Source organism: Camelus dromedarius, chromosome 14 (assembly GCF_036321535.1).
Source record: "Camelus dromedarius isolate mCamDro1 chromosome 14, mCamDro1.pat, whole genome shotgun sequence".
Taxonomy (NCBI): domain Eukaryota; kingdom Metazoa; phylum Chordata; class Mammalia; order Artiodactyla; family Camelidae; genus Camelus; species Camelus dromedarius.
The window spans coordinates 52475271-52490430 of NC_087449.1; the positions used below are offsets into that span (position 1 = coordinate 52475271).

General features: G+C 46.6%; 1 protein-coding gene across 1 annotated transcript; it reads left to right on the top strand.

Moving 5' to 3' along the window:
• The first annotated feature begins 6176 nt into the window (after positions 1-6176).
• NR0B2 (nuclear receptor subfamily 0 group B member 2) lies at positions 6177-8452 on the top strand. The gene is made up of 2 exons (XM_010993751.3): positions 6177-6752; positions 7877-8452. The coding sequence occupies exons 1-2, from the start codon at positions 6212-6214 to the stop codon at positions 8116-8118; spliced, it is 783 nt and encodes a 260-aa protein (XP_010992053.1). The 5' UTR covers positions 6177-6211; the 3' UTR covers positions 8119-8452.
• Positions 8453-15160: the final 6708 nt, after the last annotated feature.

Below are 15160 nucleotides of genomic sequence, written 5' to 3' on the forward strand. Positions count from 1 at the left end.
TACTTGGGGACTGAATAAATGCTCTTTGCCTGATACAATTGATTCTCATTATATAACTTATCAATAAATATTGGTAAAATTTATTGATTTCTTATTAAGTGCCCAGTACTGTACCAAACATCATTTGACTTAACATAATGCTCCTGTGTTATTATCTTCATTTAGGGGATGAAAAAACAGGGGCAGAGAAATGAATTCATGTGCCCAAAGCCGCACAGCTGAAAGGTGCAGAGCCAGGATTCAAACCCACGCAGCCTGACTCCAGAGCCCACACACTTACCCACTTCATGTTAGAGCTCTGCCTCCCTGAATTGGCATTCTGATTTTATAAATCAGATCCAGGTGCTTATTTGATGTGATTTCCCACTGAGAGAGCAAGGCCTGATCTTGAACACTGGTAAATTCACTGAAATAATTAATGTTGCCCAGGAAGCCCTCTTGGTAATCAGTCAGCACCCCCTAGTGACCTCTGACCTCAACTACATTTGAACACCACCAACAGCAGGTAGGTGGATGATTACACTACCATATGCTAAGCACTCTGTTAAGGGTGTGGACAAGAAGACCTGGGAACTCAGGGAGGGAACAATTTATTCTTACAAAGAGGTGCAGAAGGAAAAACCATGAAGTCTGTGCTAGTCCATTAAGAGTGGCCAGGAGCTTACCAAGCAGACAGGGTGAGAGAGAGACATTCCAGGCACGGGGAATATCATGGGAAAAAGCTTGGAGGCACAAAGTTGCATGACATGTTCAGGCGCCTAATGCTGGCTCTCTGTCTCCCAGTTCCAATCCTAAAACCAAGCCCTCTGCCCCCCAGGACCTTCCAGCTGTCTCCTCAAGTAGCCAGAAGTCTCTGTACAGAACAAGAGATATATGTGCACCTGGCTGTAGATTGCAAGGCATTTTCACATATGTTGCCTTACAAGGTGCTCTTTAATTTACAGATAATGCCCAGCCCAGCCCAGTGCCTGACCCGAGGTAGTAGGTGCTCAGTGTTATAATTCTTAGTATGATGATGGTTGTTGTCCCTGCTTGGATAATAACACCTTCGTCCCATTGTCACATGAGGATTAACTGAGATAACTGTTGTGAAGGTGCTTTGTAAACCATGAGGGCAGTACAGATAGGAGAGTATAGTCACAAACTTTTCCTCCCAGAAGCCTTCAAAATCCCAGCTGCTCAGCCCCACTGCTGCACTTGAGCATTCCTGCCACAGTGATGTGGCATCCTGGCTCCCCTGTAAGAGCCACTGAGAGCGGTGCTATCTCTGCCTCCTCAGAATGCGGGCTCCTCAGGGCTGGTCTGGGTCTCCCCAACACACTGAAGTCTCCCAAGAGCTAGATTATCTCCTCTATCAGACTACGGTCCCTGATGGATGACCTGTGTCACCCCAGTTAGATCTCGAGTTCCCAAGGGCACACCTGTGTCTCCCCCTTGAGACTGGGGACTCTTGAGGGTTGACCTGTGTCTCCCACTTCAGATTGAGGGCAGGGCCTGGGCAGAGAGCAGCTAATGGACCATCTTCCCCCACAGAAGCCTCTGAGCAAATGGCCACAGTCAGACTCTGGGCCTGGAGATTCCAGCTGAGGCCATTCCTAACCCTCCAGGGCCTCCACCACTGGCACCCTGGCCTTAAGGCCACACATGGGGCTCAGAAAACATCGCTCCCACAGTGCAAACAAATGCAAGACTGAAAACCTAGGGGCCCAGCTTCCAGCCACACTTTACCGTGATCCCTGCTGAGGGGTCTCCTCCCTCCTCAACCTCCTCTCCCTCCCTTAGAAAAAGCGGGTGAAAGCAACAACAATAACCATGACAACTGCCCTCCTTTATGGAGCACTTGCTGTGCCCTCACAAACACCTCATTTGAGCCTCACAAATTTCTAGGAAAGACAGTAGCAGATTTGCTGTAAAGCAAATGAAGCTTGAATTTCAGAGCCCCAGCAATGTCTTTTGTGGGGGGAGGGGGTTGTTAATTAGGGTTTTTTTTTTTTAATGGAGCTACTGGGGATTGAACCCAGGACCTCGTGCATGCTGAGCATACACTCTACCACTGAGCTATACCCACCACCCACCCCCAGCAATGTCTTCTTAAAGAAATTTTAAACTTGCAAAAATAAAAATTTAAAACTACAGCTGGTGAAGATGACTGTTTCTTCCTACTCTATCCTTCCCAATATGAATTTTTCCCAGGATACCAGGAAGGATTTGGGTGGCGGAGGAGAAACAAGGATCTGTGTGGGGCAAGAAGCAAGTCTGTGAAGAATTCTTTCAGTCACTCCTCACTAAACTCATTTCATATTGACACCAACTCAAAAAAGGAAGTTCTCTCCTATAATAGGCAGCACAAGCAATTATAAATATTCCATGCATATTTTTCTTTTTCAATAGGAATTACAAAGTAGAATTTATCAGAACTCCTATTACAAACCTACAAGCCATACTACAAGTAGCAAATACATCTATGTGTGAAAGTCATGTTTTATGTCTCCTTACTATCAACAGTAAAACTTTAAAAAAAATCAACCCCACAAGAGGAAAGACAGAATCATCTCCCCATTCTCACTGTAGATATTTATTTTTAAAAATCATGCACCAGGGGAGGGAAGGCGCCACTGTGGCTTTAGCAGGGGGAGGAGGGTGTCCGTGTGGAGCAGTGACCTGGCATGGGGCGACAGGCCCAGCAGGGGGGAGGGGGCAGCCTGACACCAGGTATCAGAGCCCAAGTAGGGAGAAGAGGGCATCTGACAGCAGAGAGGTTGGTGGTGGAGATGGCAGATTGGTTACAAATGGAGGCCTGATTCACTAAGTAAATAAATTAAGAATAATGAAAGCCAGATTTCTCAGTGTCAGAGAAGGGAGACATAATATAGAAAGGGTGACAACTAGAGTGAACCCTGTTGTAGTGGATTATAATAGCAGGTAATAGTATAATAGTATGAATTCATGTTTTTCAGTATCTATAAATAAATACAGAAATAAATGTGTGTGTGTGTGTGTGTGTGTGTGTACATCCCTTAGCTCTGGGAGGGCCTAAGTGCAGTGACACCCTATAGCAATGAGTAGATCATGGTTTCTAAGTATGATTCTGGTGCCCAGATCATGGTTTTTAAATACTACCCACCACTGAAGATTAAATCAGAGCTTCTAGTAGTACTGGTTGATTGCAGGGGCTGGAAAAGTGGTATCTTCATATACCAGGAAACAAAGGATGTTCAAAGAGTGATGGGGCATGTCAAAAGGACAGAGACCCCAGCTTGAAGGGGCTCCCATTGGCCAAGTCTATAACAATCTGAGTATATAATAATAAAATAATAATAATAATAGAAAAAGATTACTAGCCACTGAATAAAATAGAAGACCTTGAATTCATACCTACGTACACACACAAATAGATTCAAAGTATGAGGAAGAATGTCTATATAGCTTCAGAAATACTGATTCATTACAAAGGGAAAAAGAGTAATTGATACATAGAGAAGTCTGGCAGAAATCCCCTTAGTCAAATGACCAAAGTGAACCTTGGGACAAACGGAATTGTGTGCTCCCTGACATGTCAGGGTGTATCAAGAACACAGCATCACTTCCTTGATAGTCCTGCTAAAAATACATAACCTGAGTCTAACCACACGGAAGCCTCAGACGAGCCCATGTGACAAAATAACAGCTCTTCAAAAGAAGGTTGTGAAAGGCAAGGAAAGACTGAGGATAGTTTTCCTGTCCTGTAAGGGCTAAAGTGACATGGCAAAGAAATGCAATGTGCGATTTTGGACTGAGCTCTTTCACTATGATTTCACAGGAGCATCGGTGAAACTTAAAGGGGGAAATCTAAGAGATTAGATGTTAATTTCCTGAAGTCCTTCAGTGAGATTAAGTGTTAATTTCCTGGTTTTGTTGAATGGTAATTTCCTGACGTAGGTAGATGTAGGTTATGTAGAATGTTCTTGTTTGTAGAAATTACACACTGAAGTATTTGGGGGTGATGGGACTCGGGTTGGCAATTTACTTTCAAATGGTTCAAGGTTAAAAAAAAAAAGTTCCCTGTCCTGTACTTGCAGACTTTCTGTGTTTGTGATGGTTTCAAAATAAATATCATTGACACATGAAGAGGCAAGCAAAGAGTGCGCAGTTAAAATATGTAGGCAAATATTGTCAAGCAATTGATCAGTAAAAGTACTTTGTTATTCTTCTGGGTCCATGATGTCTGTGTTTTCTGTCAGCTTATTTTAGTTTGTAATTTGTAGTGACTTGTTTTCTGATTTATTGAATATTCACGTCACACCTGATTTTCTATTCTTAAAGAAGGCCCTATAAGCTTCAGGCCCCATAAAACAAATATTCACGAGTGGCCTTTCTTACTACCCCTTTAAAGATGGGGAAACTGAGGCACAGAAATATAAAGTCGCTTGCCCAAGGTCGCTCGGCTAAGTGATGAAGCAGGATTTGGACCCAGCCACTCTGACTCTAGAGTTTCCTTCCAGGGATACTGTGGCTACAGTAAGAGAAAAGAATATTAAAGGAACTATATGTATGTTAAGATTAAGATTAGTATGTGATTGTAATCATATGAAAGATGCATGCCTGTCTGCTGGGTCCTGTTTGTCTTAGGTTCTCAGATAGAGGGAAGGGGGAGCAAAGTCCTCTTACTGTATGCCAGAAACTGCTTGGAATTTGACATCTAGGACCTCACTTTGTCCTCACAGCAGCCCTGGAGGCAGGCATTGTCCCAGACGAAGTTTCTGAGGCCTATAGAGATTTGGGGTTCAGCCCACAGTCACACAACTGGAAAGTGATAGAGCCAGGAGCCAAGGCCAGGGATGGCGATAGCTACCCAACAGTGTGTTAGCAAAAGGCTTGCCAGGCAGGGCTTGCCAAGGTCCACAGACACGACACAGCCAAGAACCTTCCCACCAACTCTCACAACCCATGCCCCAGCACCTGACACAGATGACCAGGACAGAGGAGCCTTGCGGCTGGCAGCAAAGCAACATTTCTGCCCAGATCATAAGTGGGCAACATCTGCAAACCAAGCAGCAGCGAAGTCGGGGCCCGGGTGGTCACCGGCTCTGGGAAACCTAGACCACTCAGCTCTGGTTGCACAATTTGGCCAATGCATGCAGGGGAAGAAGGAAGAACTTTGGAGTCAGACTGATAAGGGTTCTGTCTCTTCTTAGTGGTGTGAGCTTGGGCAAGTCACTTCACCTCTTTGAGTCTCAAAAAATACAAATCTTGTCTTATAGGGAAACTCCGAATATTAGCTTGGGCAGTGCCTGGCACAGAGTAGGTGCTCGTATTTCATTATCATTCTGCGAGGGCTTAATAGCAGATAGGGCCTTTCAAGAGCCCCAGGAACCTGGGCTGAGGAGAAAGAGTTCTCTTTTTTGTTTTGTTTGTTTTTTACTTATTTATTTAGGAGGGGGGAAGTAATTAGGTTTATTTGTTTATTTATTTTTGGAGGAGGTACTGGGAGTTGAACCCAGGACCTTGTGCATGCTAAGCATGCACTCTACCACTTGAGCTATACCCTCCCCTCTGCCACCCGATAAAGAGTTCTTAAGGACCTTATTTGTGCAGGGCCCCCCAGAACCAGAGTCAGGGGAAGGGGGTCTCTGAGACTATACAATGGGCAAAGTCCTCCCAGCTCCCCAGGGTCTTGGCTTCCTTCCCTGCAGCCTGTTCCTTGCCGACAACAGGAGCAGGGCCCCAAGGTTAGGCAAACAAGCGAGCGATAAGGCGCTTCCAGGTTGGGCCTTGCGTTCAAGGCTTGTCCAGCTCTGGGGCTGGCCTCCCAGCTGAGTGAGACTCCTGCAGGCACCAATAGGGATACCTGCCATGACCACCTGCTGATTGTGCACCTGAGGCCTTGGTGCCCTGGTACAGCCTGGGTTAATGACCCTGTTTATCCACTTGAGTCATCCGATAAGGGGCAGCCAGTCCAGCAGGCAGGCGGCCCTGTGCCCTGCACCCTCTGCTTCATTGACTGAAGTGATATCAGGGCCACGTGGAGCTCCCAAGGCCCCCTCCCTCGCCACTTCCCCACCAGTCCTGCCAGGGTCAGTGTGTGTTTCTTTTTTTTCAATGAACATGACTTCTGGAGTCAAGGTTGTTGGGCCGTTCCCTCCTTCCTCCCCCATTTGGGGATATAAATAGCACCCACAGCACAGGGCAGAGGGTGGGAGAGCTGGGAGAAAGGAGAAGCAGATCGTCAACCATGAGCTCCAGCCAGCCAGGGACCTGCCCGTGCCAAGGGGCTGCAGGCCGCCCAACGATTCTGTATGCACTTCTGAGCCCCAGCCTCAGGGACCAGCCCTCCATGCCCCCAGCCCGTAGCCGCTGCCTGTGCAGGCAGCACCGGCCTGTCCAGCTGTGTGCTCCCCATCGCACCTGCCGGGAGGCCTTGGATGTTCTGGCCAAGACGTTGGCCTTCCTCAGGAACCTGCCATCCTTCTGCCAGCTGCTCCCCCAGGATCGGCGGCAGCTGCTGCAGGGCTGTTGGGGCCCCCTCTTTCTTCTTGGGTTGGCCCAAGACACTGTGACCTTCGAAGTGGCCGAGGTCCCAGTTCCCAGCATACTCAAGAAGATCCTGCTGGAGGAGTCCAGCAGCGGTGAAGGCAGTGGCCAGCTGCCTGATCGGCCCCAGCCCTCGCTGGCTGCAGTGCAGTGGCTTCAGTGCTGCCTGGAGTCCTTCTGGAGTCTGGAGCTGGGCCCCAAGGAATATGCCTACCTGAAAGGAACCATCCTCTTCAATCCTGGTGAGCTCCTAGACACTCCTGGATGGGGGCCAAGGCTAGAGAGGGGCAGGGTCCAGCCAGGGAAGGCACTTTCTAAGGGCTTGGCATCCGTTAGCTCTTTGGGTCCTCATTATCACCACATAGTCATCTCACAAAAAGAGGCTCAGAGAGGCTAAGTGACTTGCTGAAAGTCACACAGCCAGGTAGGGGCAAAGCAAGGATGTCAGAGACTAGCCCTTGTCACTCTACTCAAGAAACTTGCCCTGACACTCAGGAAAGCTGGGAGTGGGGGAGGAGAGGGTGGGCAGACACAGCTGTGTCTCAGTCATGTCTTCATCAGTGGACCACATGGTGAAGTTCTTTTTTTTTTTTTTTTAGTTTTTTATTTATTATTGTATTATTTAGTTACTCTATTTTGGCAGATCAGGGGAGGTAATTAGGTTTATTAATTTTTAGAGTAGGGATTTGAACCCAGGACCTCGTTCATGCTAAGCACATGCTCTACCACTTGAGCTATACCCTCCCCTCGCATGGTGAAGTTCTGAAGGTGAAACTCCATGGGTTCAGAAAGACCACATAGAGAAGAGGAGTGAAAATGTGGAGTGTGGGGAAGGAGAGGGAGGAGTCTCCGTAAACTTCAGCCAGAAGAGCCACAGATAATCTAGAGAACATCTAGGTGAGAATTCCTCACCAAAAGGCCCTCATGGAATGCATTATTACAGTAATTAATTATAATAATAGTACTGAATACTCATATTACATTTACCATATGTTAGGTCCAATTCTAAGGGTTTTACATATACTAGCTCATTTAAACCTTGTAACAAGCCTAGGAGATAGGAACTGTAACTTATCCCCATTTTACAAATGAGTAAGCTGAGGTATAGAGATTAACTAACTTGCCCAAGGTCACACTGCTAATAAGCGACAGTGTGGGATTCAAACGCAGACAACCCATCCATAACCATTGCTCTGTACTGCCTCTCCATAAATGGATGGATAAGTAAAGTGGTAAATAAATAAATAGAGGAGGTGGTAATGGGGCCGCAGGGCTGAGCTGGTGGCCTCAGGTCTTGAACCAGTCTCACCCTGGGGTGTCTCAGAGCAGAGTGCTCACCAGCCCTCTTTGCCTTCTCTGCCCACAGACGTGCCAGGCCTCCACGCCTCCTCCCACATTGGACACCTGCAGCAGGAGGCTCACCAGGCGCTGTGGGAGGTCCTGGAGCCATGGTGCCCAGCAGGCCAAAGCCGCTTGGCTCGTGTCCTTCTCACGGCCTCCACCCTCAAGTCCATTCCACCCAGCCTGCTTGGGGATCTCTTCTTTCGCCCTGTCATTGGAGATGTTGACATCGCTGGCCTCCTCGAGGACATGCTTTTGCTGGGCTGACCTGCTCCAGCCCAAGCAGAGATCAGGTGTAGGCTGGGCAGAGGCTGGCGGCACTGATTCATGGCCTGGCTGTCCCCCGGGGTGAGCCACTGCTCCCAAAGGGGCAAGCCTGGGCAGACAGCACTCGGCGCCCCAGGAGCAGCTGGTCCTGGCCCAGCCAGATGAGCTATGGGGCTCTCATTCAGCCATGCCCCATCTTGGCCTTCCTTGGTTTGGACCAGTACTTTAGCTGTCTGCCCAGCCCTTGGCGATCCCAGAGCCTCTGGGCCAAGGCTCCTGTCCCCTCCTGGGACAGAGTTGGAAGTTTCAACTGCTCATTGGACCAGGAGTCCTACTGACTTTGCACAGAACTGACTTAAGTTATTGACTTTTGTAATAAAAGGTGTGACTCCCTTGGAGCCTGACACTGTAGTCTGTGCATGTGGAAGGGACCGTCTCACCTCCAGGGCCACCCTGCCCCTATCAGAGGGAGCCCAGGAGGAAGGAACCATAAGGGGTACAGAAGCCAGACCTCAGGAAACTAGAACTTTAATTTTTCACAGTGGGATGATGATTTCATTTCTGGGGATGAGATTTATTTTGCATGGGTCTGAATCCAGGGGACAGCATCAGGTCAGGACCCCCTCAAGTCCCTGCCTTTATCTTAGAGGGAAGGGGTTATCTCTTCCTGTCCCCAAATCCTCTACTGACCCCTCTCTCAGCTCCTGCCCCAGGCTCCCTCTCACCTCAGTGAGAATCATAGCACAGCCAACAAGGAAAATGAAGCAGCCCATTCCCAAACTGAAACAGACAGGTCACTGGAATTTCTGCGGTTTGGGATCATTCACTTTCCCCAGTCTTTTCAGCAGACAGAAGACGGTGGTCCATTGTTCTCCCAATGGGAGGGGGCAAGGGCACTCAGGGCTGGCCTCGCAACTGCTTGGAGGCCAAGGCCAAGGCCGGCCATGGCTCAGCTGCCACCCCAGCTGTTAAGGTCTGAGACACTTCCATGGCAGTTGGATCACAGCCACTCTGGAGCCCCGTGTATTTCCTTCTACTGCCGCTCTGTGCCGGCCCTTCTCCTGGAATCCATCCCTGCGTCCAGCAACTAGAGAGGCAATGCTTGGCACAGCCATGGCCTCCAGGGCTGCTCCATTCAGTGTGTGGCTTGTGTCTGCTCTGATTGGTCAATGTCTGTGCCTCACTGTTTGTTAAACATTTTGAATATCATCCGGGTCAGGGTCACTAACCTGCAGGGTGGGCAGAAGGGAACGATAACAACACACATGCCTATAGGACCCCCTTTCAGGCCTCCTCCTTTCTCTAGCAATGAGGCCTGCCCCAAGCAGGCCCGACCCCACCACCACCACCACCACAGTCTGGATTCTTCTCACGGGGGGGGCCAAGTTAATGATTACTCAACAAGAGGTCATTCACTCAGGGACAACAGTCTAGGAGTCGTCATTCAGACCTCTCCCTATGGCCCCTAGGAAAGGAACCACAGCTGATTTGGCCATGGACCCATTAAGGGCACCCAGTGCCAGCAGCAAGGGCTCCCCGTCCCTTACCCAGTCACCCGCTCACCACTCAGACACCCAGAATGAGACAGAAGCACACAGTTCAGACCCCACAATGAACACACACATGCGACCCAGACCTACAATTCTCTCAAACACGCACACTAAGTCATACAACTCAGACACGCCTGCACAGACTCACAAAACAGACCCTCCATCCGCCCACACCCAGCACAGAACTGCACAGCCCCACACACTCACCCGGTGACATTCAGCCAACGCAAACACATTCACACAGGGGAGATGTGCCCCCAAGCCAGGCATTCGCACCCACACACCCCTGTGCCTGAGGCTGGGGCACAGCAGGGTCTGCTCTCCATCTTCTGTATGTCACAGTAAAAGAAAAAGTGGCCCCCAACATAGGCAGACCTGTGTCTCCACATCTTTAGAGTCTACCCGGACCCTGTAAATCCAGGCCAAACAGCTCTGCCTGGCTTTTGAAGCCTCAGTCACCCCCTTTTCCCATGGTGACCCCAACACCCAGCATCCTCTCAGACAGGCCACATCCTGCTCAACAACAACCCCTGTAGCCAGGACCTAATCAAATCCCCAAATAGAGGCGTCCTCTAGAGCCCGGCATCGCTCCACCCCTTCACCCCCACACCAGAACCCCAGACCCAGATATCAGCCCCAGCACCACTCCGTCCTGCCCCTCCCACCAATTTGGCCCATCTCACCCTGCAGACAGATGAGGCAACTCTTTCAAGAGTAGACGCTTCATCTCCCCATAGAAGCCAAATCCAGCAGATTTGGGGATTTGATGTCATTCTATCTTTTATGTCCCTTCACTAACTGCCCCCATTCACTTATTATTGCACCTCTCTGAATCCTCAGGCTGAGTCTTCCTGCCTCTCACCTCTCCCTTCCTCAAAACCTGAGCAGCCGTTAGAAAGCACTCCTCTCCACCATCCACCCCAGCCTTTCCCCTCAACTTAGCTAATGTTTCCATCATCCAAATAGCTTCGTTTCTTAGCCCTACCTTGTTCCTTTGCAAATATCTTCCCTACCCCTCCACATGATTGGGGAGATATACTTCTATTTCTCATCTCTCTTCTGAGATATTTCTTGAGTCACTCTCTGTGCCCTACCCAAGCCTTCTAGAGGAAAATAAAGACAAATATAACAAAATTAAAGAGAAAGTTGTAATACACATTAATAAGGGCAATAGTGCTTTTTTTCCATTAGACTGCAGGGTTTCCAAAGATGGGGTACTATGTCTCCACTATCAGTATCTTAGGAGTGGGAACTGTGTCTCACCAACCAGAAAGGGTAGAGGAGGAAACAGGCTCAGACAGTGTATGCAACTTACTCAAGGCCTGGACTGATCACTGTCTGTGCTGGGATTTGAACCCAGGCCTGTGTGACTATGGAGGCCAGGCTCTGGCCACCAGCACAGGCAGGAGTGAGTCATGGTCAAGATCAGGTTGTCTGGAGCCAGCTCAGCCACTGTTTACTGACTGTCTAACTCTCAGCCATGATCACTGTCCTCAGGCCCAGCCGAAGATGACTCACTAGGAAGCACAAGAGCAACTGTGACTCTGGGTCACCTCAGGTACCATTTTATTATCATCATTACTTCTACCTTCATTAGCCAAATCATTGACTGCTTATTAAGCAGTCAGGCTGATGACGTGTACAGTGCCCTATGCTGACACACCCTGCCCTTGGTGCAGTCACGTATCCCAGAACTTATGATGCCGGCAAAAAGCCAACACCCACTATCCAGCCATCCGTTCATGCTATTTTCAATATCTTTCTTGACATCTACTTGTACCAGGCCCTGTGCTAGATGCTGAGGAGCACAGAATAAATCAGTCCCTGCCTTCACTGAACATCCTGTCTATGGCAGAGAGACACACATAAGAAATTACAGCACACAGTGATCTGAACTGTGATAGAAGGACAGCCAACAGGCAGTAGGAGCTCAGAAGAGGTAGTGATTAAATCTGCCTGGAAGTGGGGAAAATGCTTCAGCCAAGTGGTGACTGCTTTGATCTAAAGAGATTGAATAGGGGGTTGCCAGGCAAACCAAGGGGGTGGGCATTCCAGACAGAGGGAATGACAGGCACAAAGGCACAGACGTGTGAGAGTGCAAGTGGTCTGGGGCATCTGGGGTCAGGGGAAGCAAGAGAGAAGCCTGGAGAGGTGAACAGAGACTATGTCACAGAACAAAGCAGCAGAGAGAGGCAATCCCGGTGAAACGGATAGAGGCAACAAGGCTAAAGTCTCGGGGAATCAGTGTTAACAAAGGGGACCACCCATTCCTGGCAGGTCATTCTGGGTAACTAAGAAACAATAACCAGCTAACAGTCATTGAGAGCTATGTTCTAAACATGTTACATGGATTCTGTTACATGGATTCTCACAACAACTCTATGCTAGGAGTACTATTATTACCTCCATTTCATAGATGAATAAATGGCGCCACCGAGAAGTTAGGTAAGTTGCTCAAGGTTACACAGTTAATAATAGTAGAGTCAGAATTTGAATTCAGGTGGTCTGGATTTAGGGCCCTATTAAATACAGTGCTATCTTGAGTCTTTAAAAGTCAGAGACGATCAAGTGTTGAATAAATAGCACCTAGACTCCCTCCTCTCCCCATCTCACTAAAAGGCAGAATGAGAGTGAAAATGTAGTCTTGGTTACCTTCAGGGTTGTTTTTGATGAGAAATCTGGACTCTTTGCTCCCCCAGGGAAGTGGCCCACTTTCCCTGAAGAGTCCTCAGCCACACCCAGCAACATATCTCCACGTTAATGCTATGAATATTCATTCCATCAATGATGATTTACTGACAATCTGCTATATGCGGAGCATCATGCAAGGTTCTGGAAATTTAGTCCCACAAATGGCCATTGTGTGTAATCATAAGTGTGTAACTTCTTGGGTCAGCTAACAGCTTATCTAGAGTACACTGTCTTTATTTTGGTGCATGCTGTTTGCTGCAAAAAACTTATTTTTTGATTTTCAGATTTTTAAAAAATACAATTTTAACTAAACCTTTTCTGTATAACATAAAAGTACATGAATCATATATGAACAGCTTCATGAATTATCACAAAATGAATACAACCCTGTAACCACCAGCCAGCTCAAGAAAGAGAGCATTAGCAAGACCCCGGAAACCCTCCCCATCACCACCTCTGCCTCCTCCCCAAAGAGTATCACTACCCCTGATTTCCAAAATCATAAATGAGACTGCTTGTCTTAAACTTTATATAAATGGAGCCATATAGCATGTACTTTTGTGTTTGTCTTCTTTTATTCAATATTATATGAGATTCATACTATGCTCTGTGTAGCAGTAACCCATTCATTTTCATTGTGGTAAAGTACACCACAATTTATTTATCCATTATACTGCTGAAGAACATTTGGTTCATCAAATAATATTGCTAGGATGATTCTTACACACTTTTCTGTTTGGTGCACAGGTATTTGCAGAACTGTTGCTGTATAACAAGAATCAGAATTATGGATTCAAGTTATGCTCAACTAGAGTGGATCTTGCTCGTTTTCCAAAGTGGTATACCAATCCATATGCCCATCAGCAGATTTCAAAATCCAGATATAACACTGTCACTATTTACAATTACCCAGATGCTCATTAGGACTGTTTTTATTTTTATTTCTAGAATAGGTGTATATTTGTGATCACCTCAATGTAATTACTTACTTTCCTGCTTTTTGAAACGTTATTTTCCCTTCTAAGTTTTTTAAATTAAATATTGAGTAAAACAAAATATTTATAAAATATATGTAAAATATAAAGAGTAACAGTACAATGAATCCTCATCATTATTCCACAGATCTTATTACCATCAACTTCTGAAGTATCTTTCCTAAAATCTGTTACCTCCACCCAAAGGTAATGCCTACCCTGAATTTGGGGTTAACCATTTCTTTACTTTCCTTTATGACTTTAAAGCATACATATTTATGTATCCTTAAAAATGTTTTTTATTTGTATTTTTTGAACTTTATATAAGCTGAATATTCTGTTTCCTGACTTATTTTCACTCAACATCATATACCAGAGATTATTAGCACTAAATGCCACTTTTTGCCCTTACAAACACTGTAACTATGAATATTCATATACACTGTCAAATTTTTTAAAAATCTGGACTTAAGGAGGAGAGACATTATTTGAAATGATTACTGCAAGGGAGAAAAGGAATTATTGCAATGGGGAGAGGGAAGCTATTGCAAAGAGTGAAGCTCTGACCATAAGATCTACACATGTCTCAAGGGTTAAGCAGAATTTTTCTTTCATAGGGAGGAGTAAACAAAGCCAGAAAGAACTGGGTGTGAGGAAGTGAGATGACCAGGAGTGGCACGATGGGACGGTATATCAAAGAATGTTTTACCCTGAAGCCAGCCTATTCTCAGGAGGGGCTGTTAAGGAGAGGCTGTGTACAGCTCAAGCTAGGGGTTTGCTAGGGGAGATGGTGCAAAGTTCATGGACCTAGAGGAAAGAGAGCTTAACCAAAGTTTAGTTAACAAGCATTTTGTCCTCATTGATCAGTGGGGACAGCAGTTCATCTAAGCATTTATGAGGCAAAAGAACTGAAATTTGCAGTCTGTGCCTTGCCGTAGGTTAAAAAGGGAGCACTCATGACTTTACCTAAGTCATATAAGGAAGGGTGTTTCTTTGCAGTTAAGTTGTGTTCCAGAACACAAAATTGTGGGAGGAGTTTGTTAAATTTTCGTTGTTTTCCAGGATCACAGGGCTGAGCAAGGTTCGGTATCTCCTGATAAACATAAACAAGAATCTCTTTAAAGTATATAACTGAAAGTGGAATTGCTGGATCAAAAGGTATGTGTACACAATTTCACTTTTACAGGGTAATGCCAAATTGTTTTCCAAAGCGGTGGTAACAGGTTACACTTGAACAGCGTGTAGGAAATCCAGTTGCTCTACATCGTCAGAATCTAAAAGAGGATTTGAGGATTTAAAAATGTTTGCCAATCTGATGGCTATGAAGGTGGAACTCATTACATGTCCTTAATGACTGAGACTTAACATCTTTCATTGTTAATTGGATGTGTTTCTCTTCTGTGAAGGGTCCTCCGGCCCACTTTTCAATTGGATTATCATTTTATTAGTGATTTGTGGGAGTTCACCAATATGTTTTGGAAGAATAAAAGGATGAACGACTGAAAAACCTCTGAACTGATAAAGAATTGAGATTAAGTTTGGGAGATTACCCAACAGCTAAAAATATTAAAAAACTGCCCCCTCAGGCTTCTAATTTAATCCTCGTTAGAGCTTTACGAAAAAGTGCTAAAGCCCCATTTCTCAGGTGAGCTTTATCCAACATTACCAGCTTCTGTCTGTGGGAAAGGGACCAAACGACTTCCTTCCGTTTTTTCGCAGCTCTCGGTGCCACATCCACAACCCGTGCGAACTGTAGATCACGGGTTTCACAGGATTGCAACACCCTAGCGCCGCTCGCGCTGTTATCGCGAGAGTTGGTTGCAGCCG

Bases quoted from the DNA above. Each gene is read 5' to 3' on its own strand.
- NR0B2 (XM_010993751.3), top strand. From the start codon at position 6,212: ATGAGCTCCAGCCAGCCAGGGACCTGCCCGTGCCAAGGGGCTGCAGGC. The intron at 6,753-7,876 runs GTGAGCTCCTAG...CTCTGCCCACAG, and splicing joins AACCATCCTCTTCAATCCTG to ACGTGCCAGGCCTCCACGCC.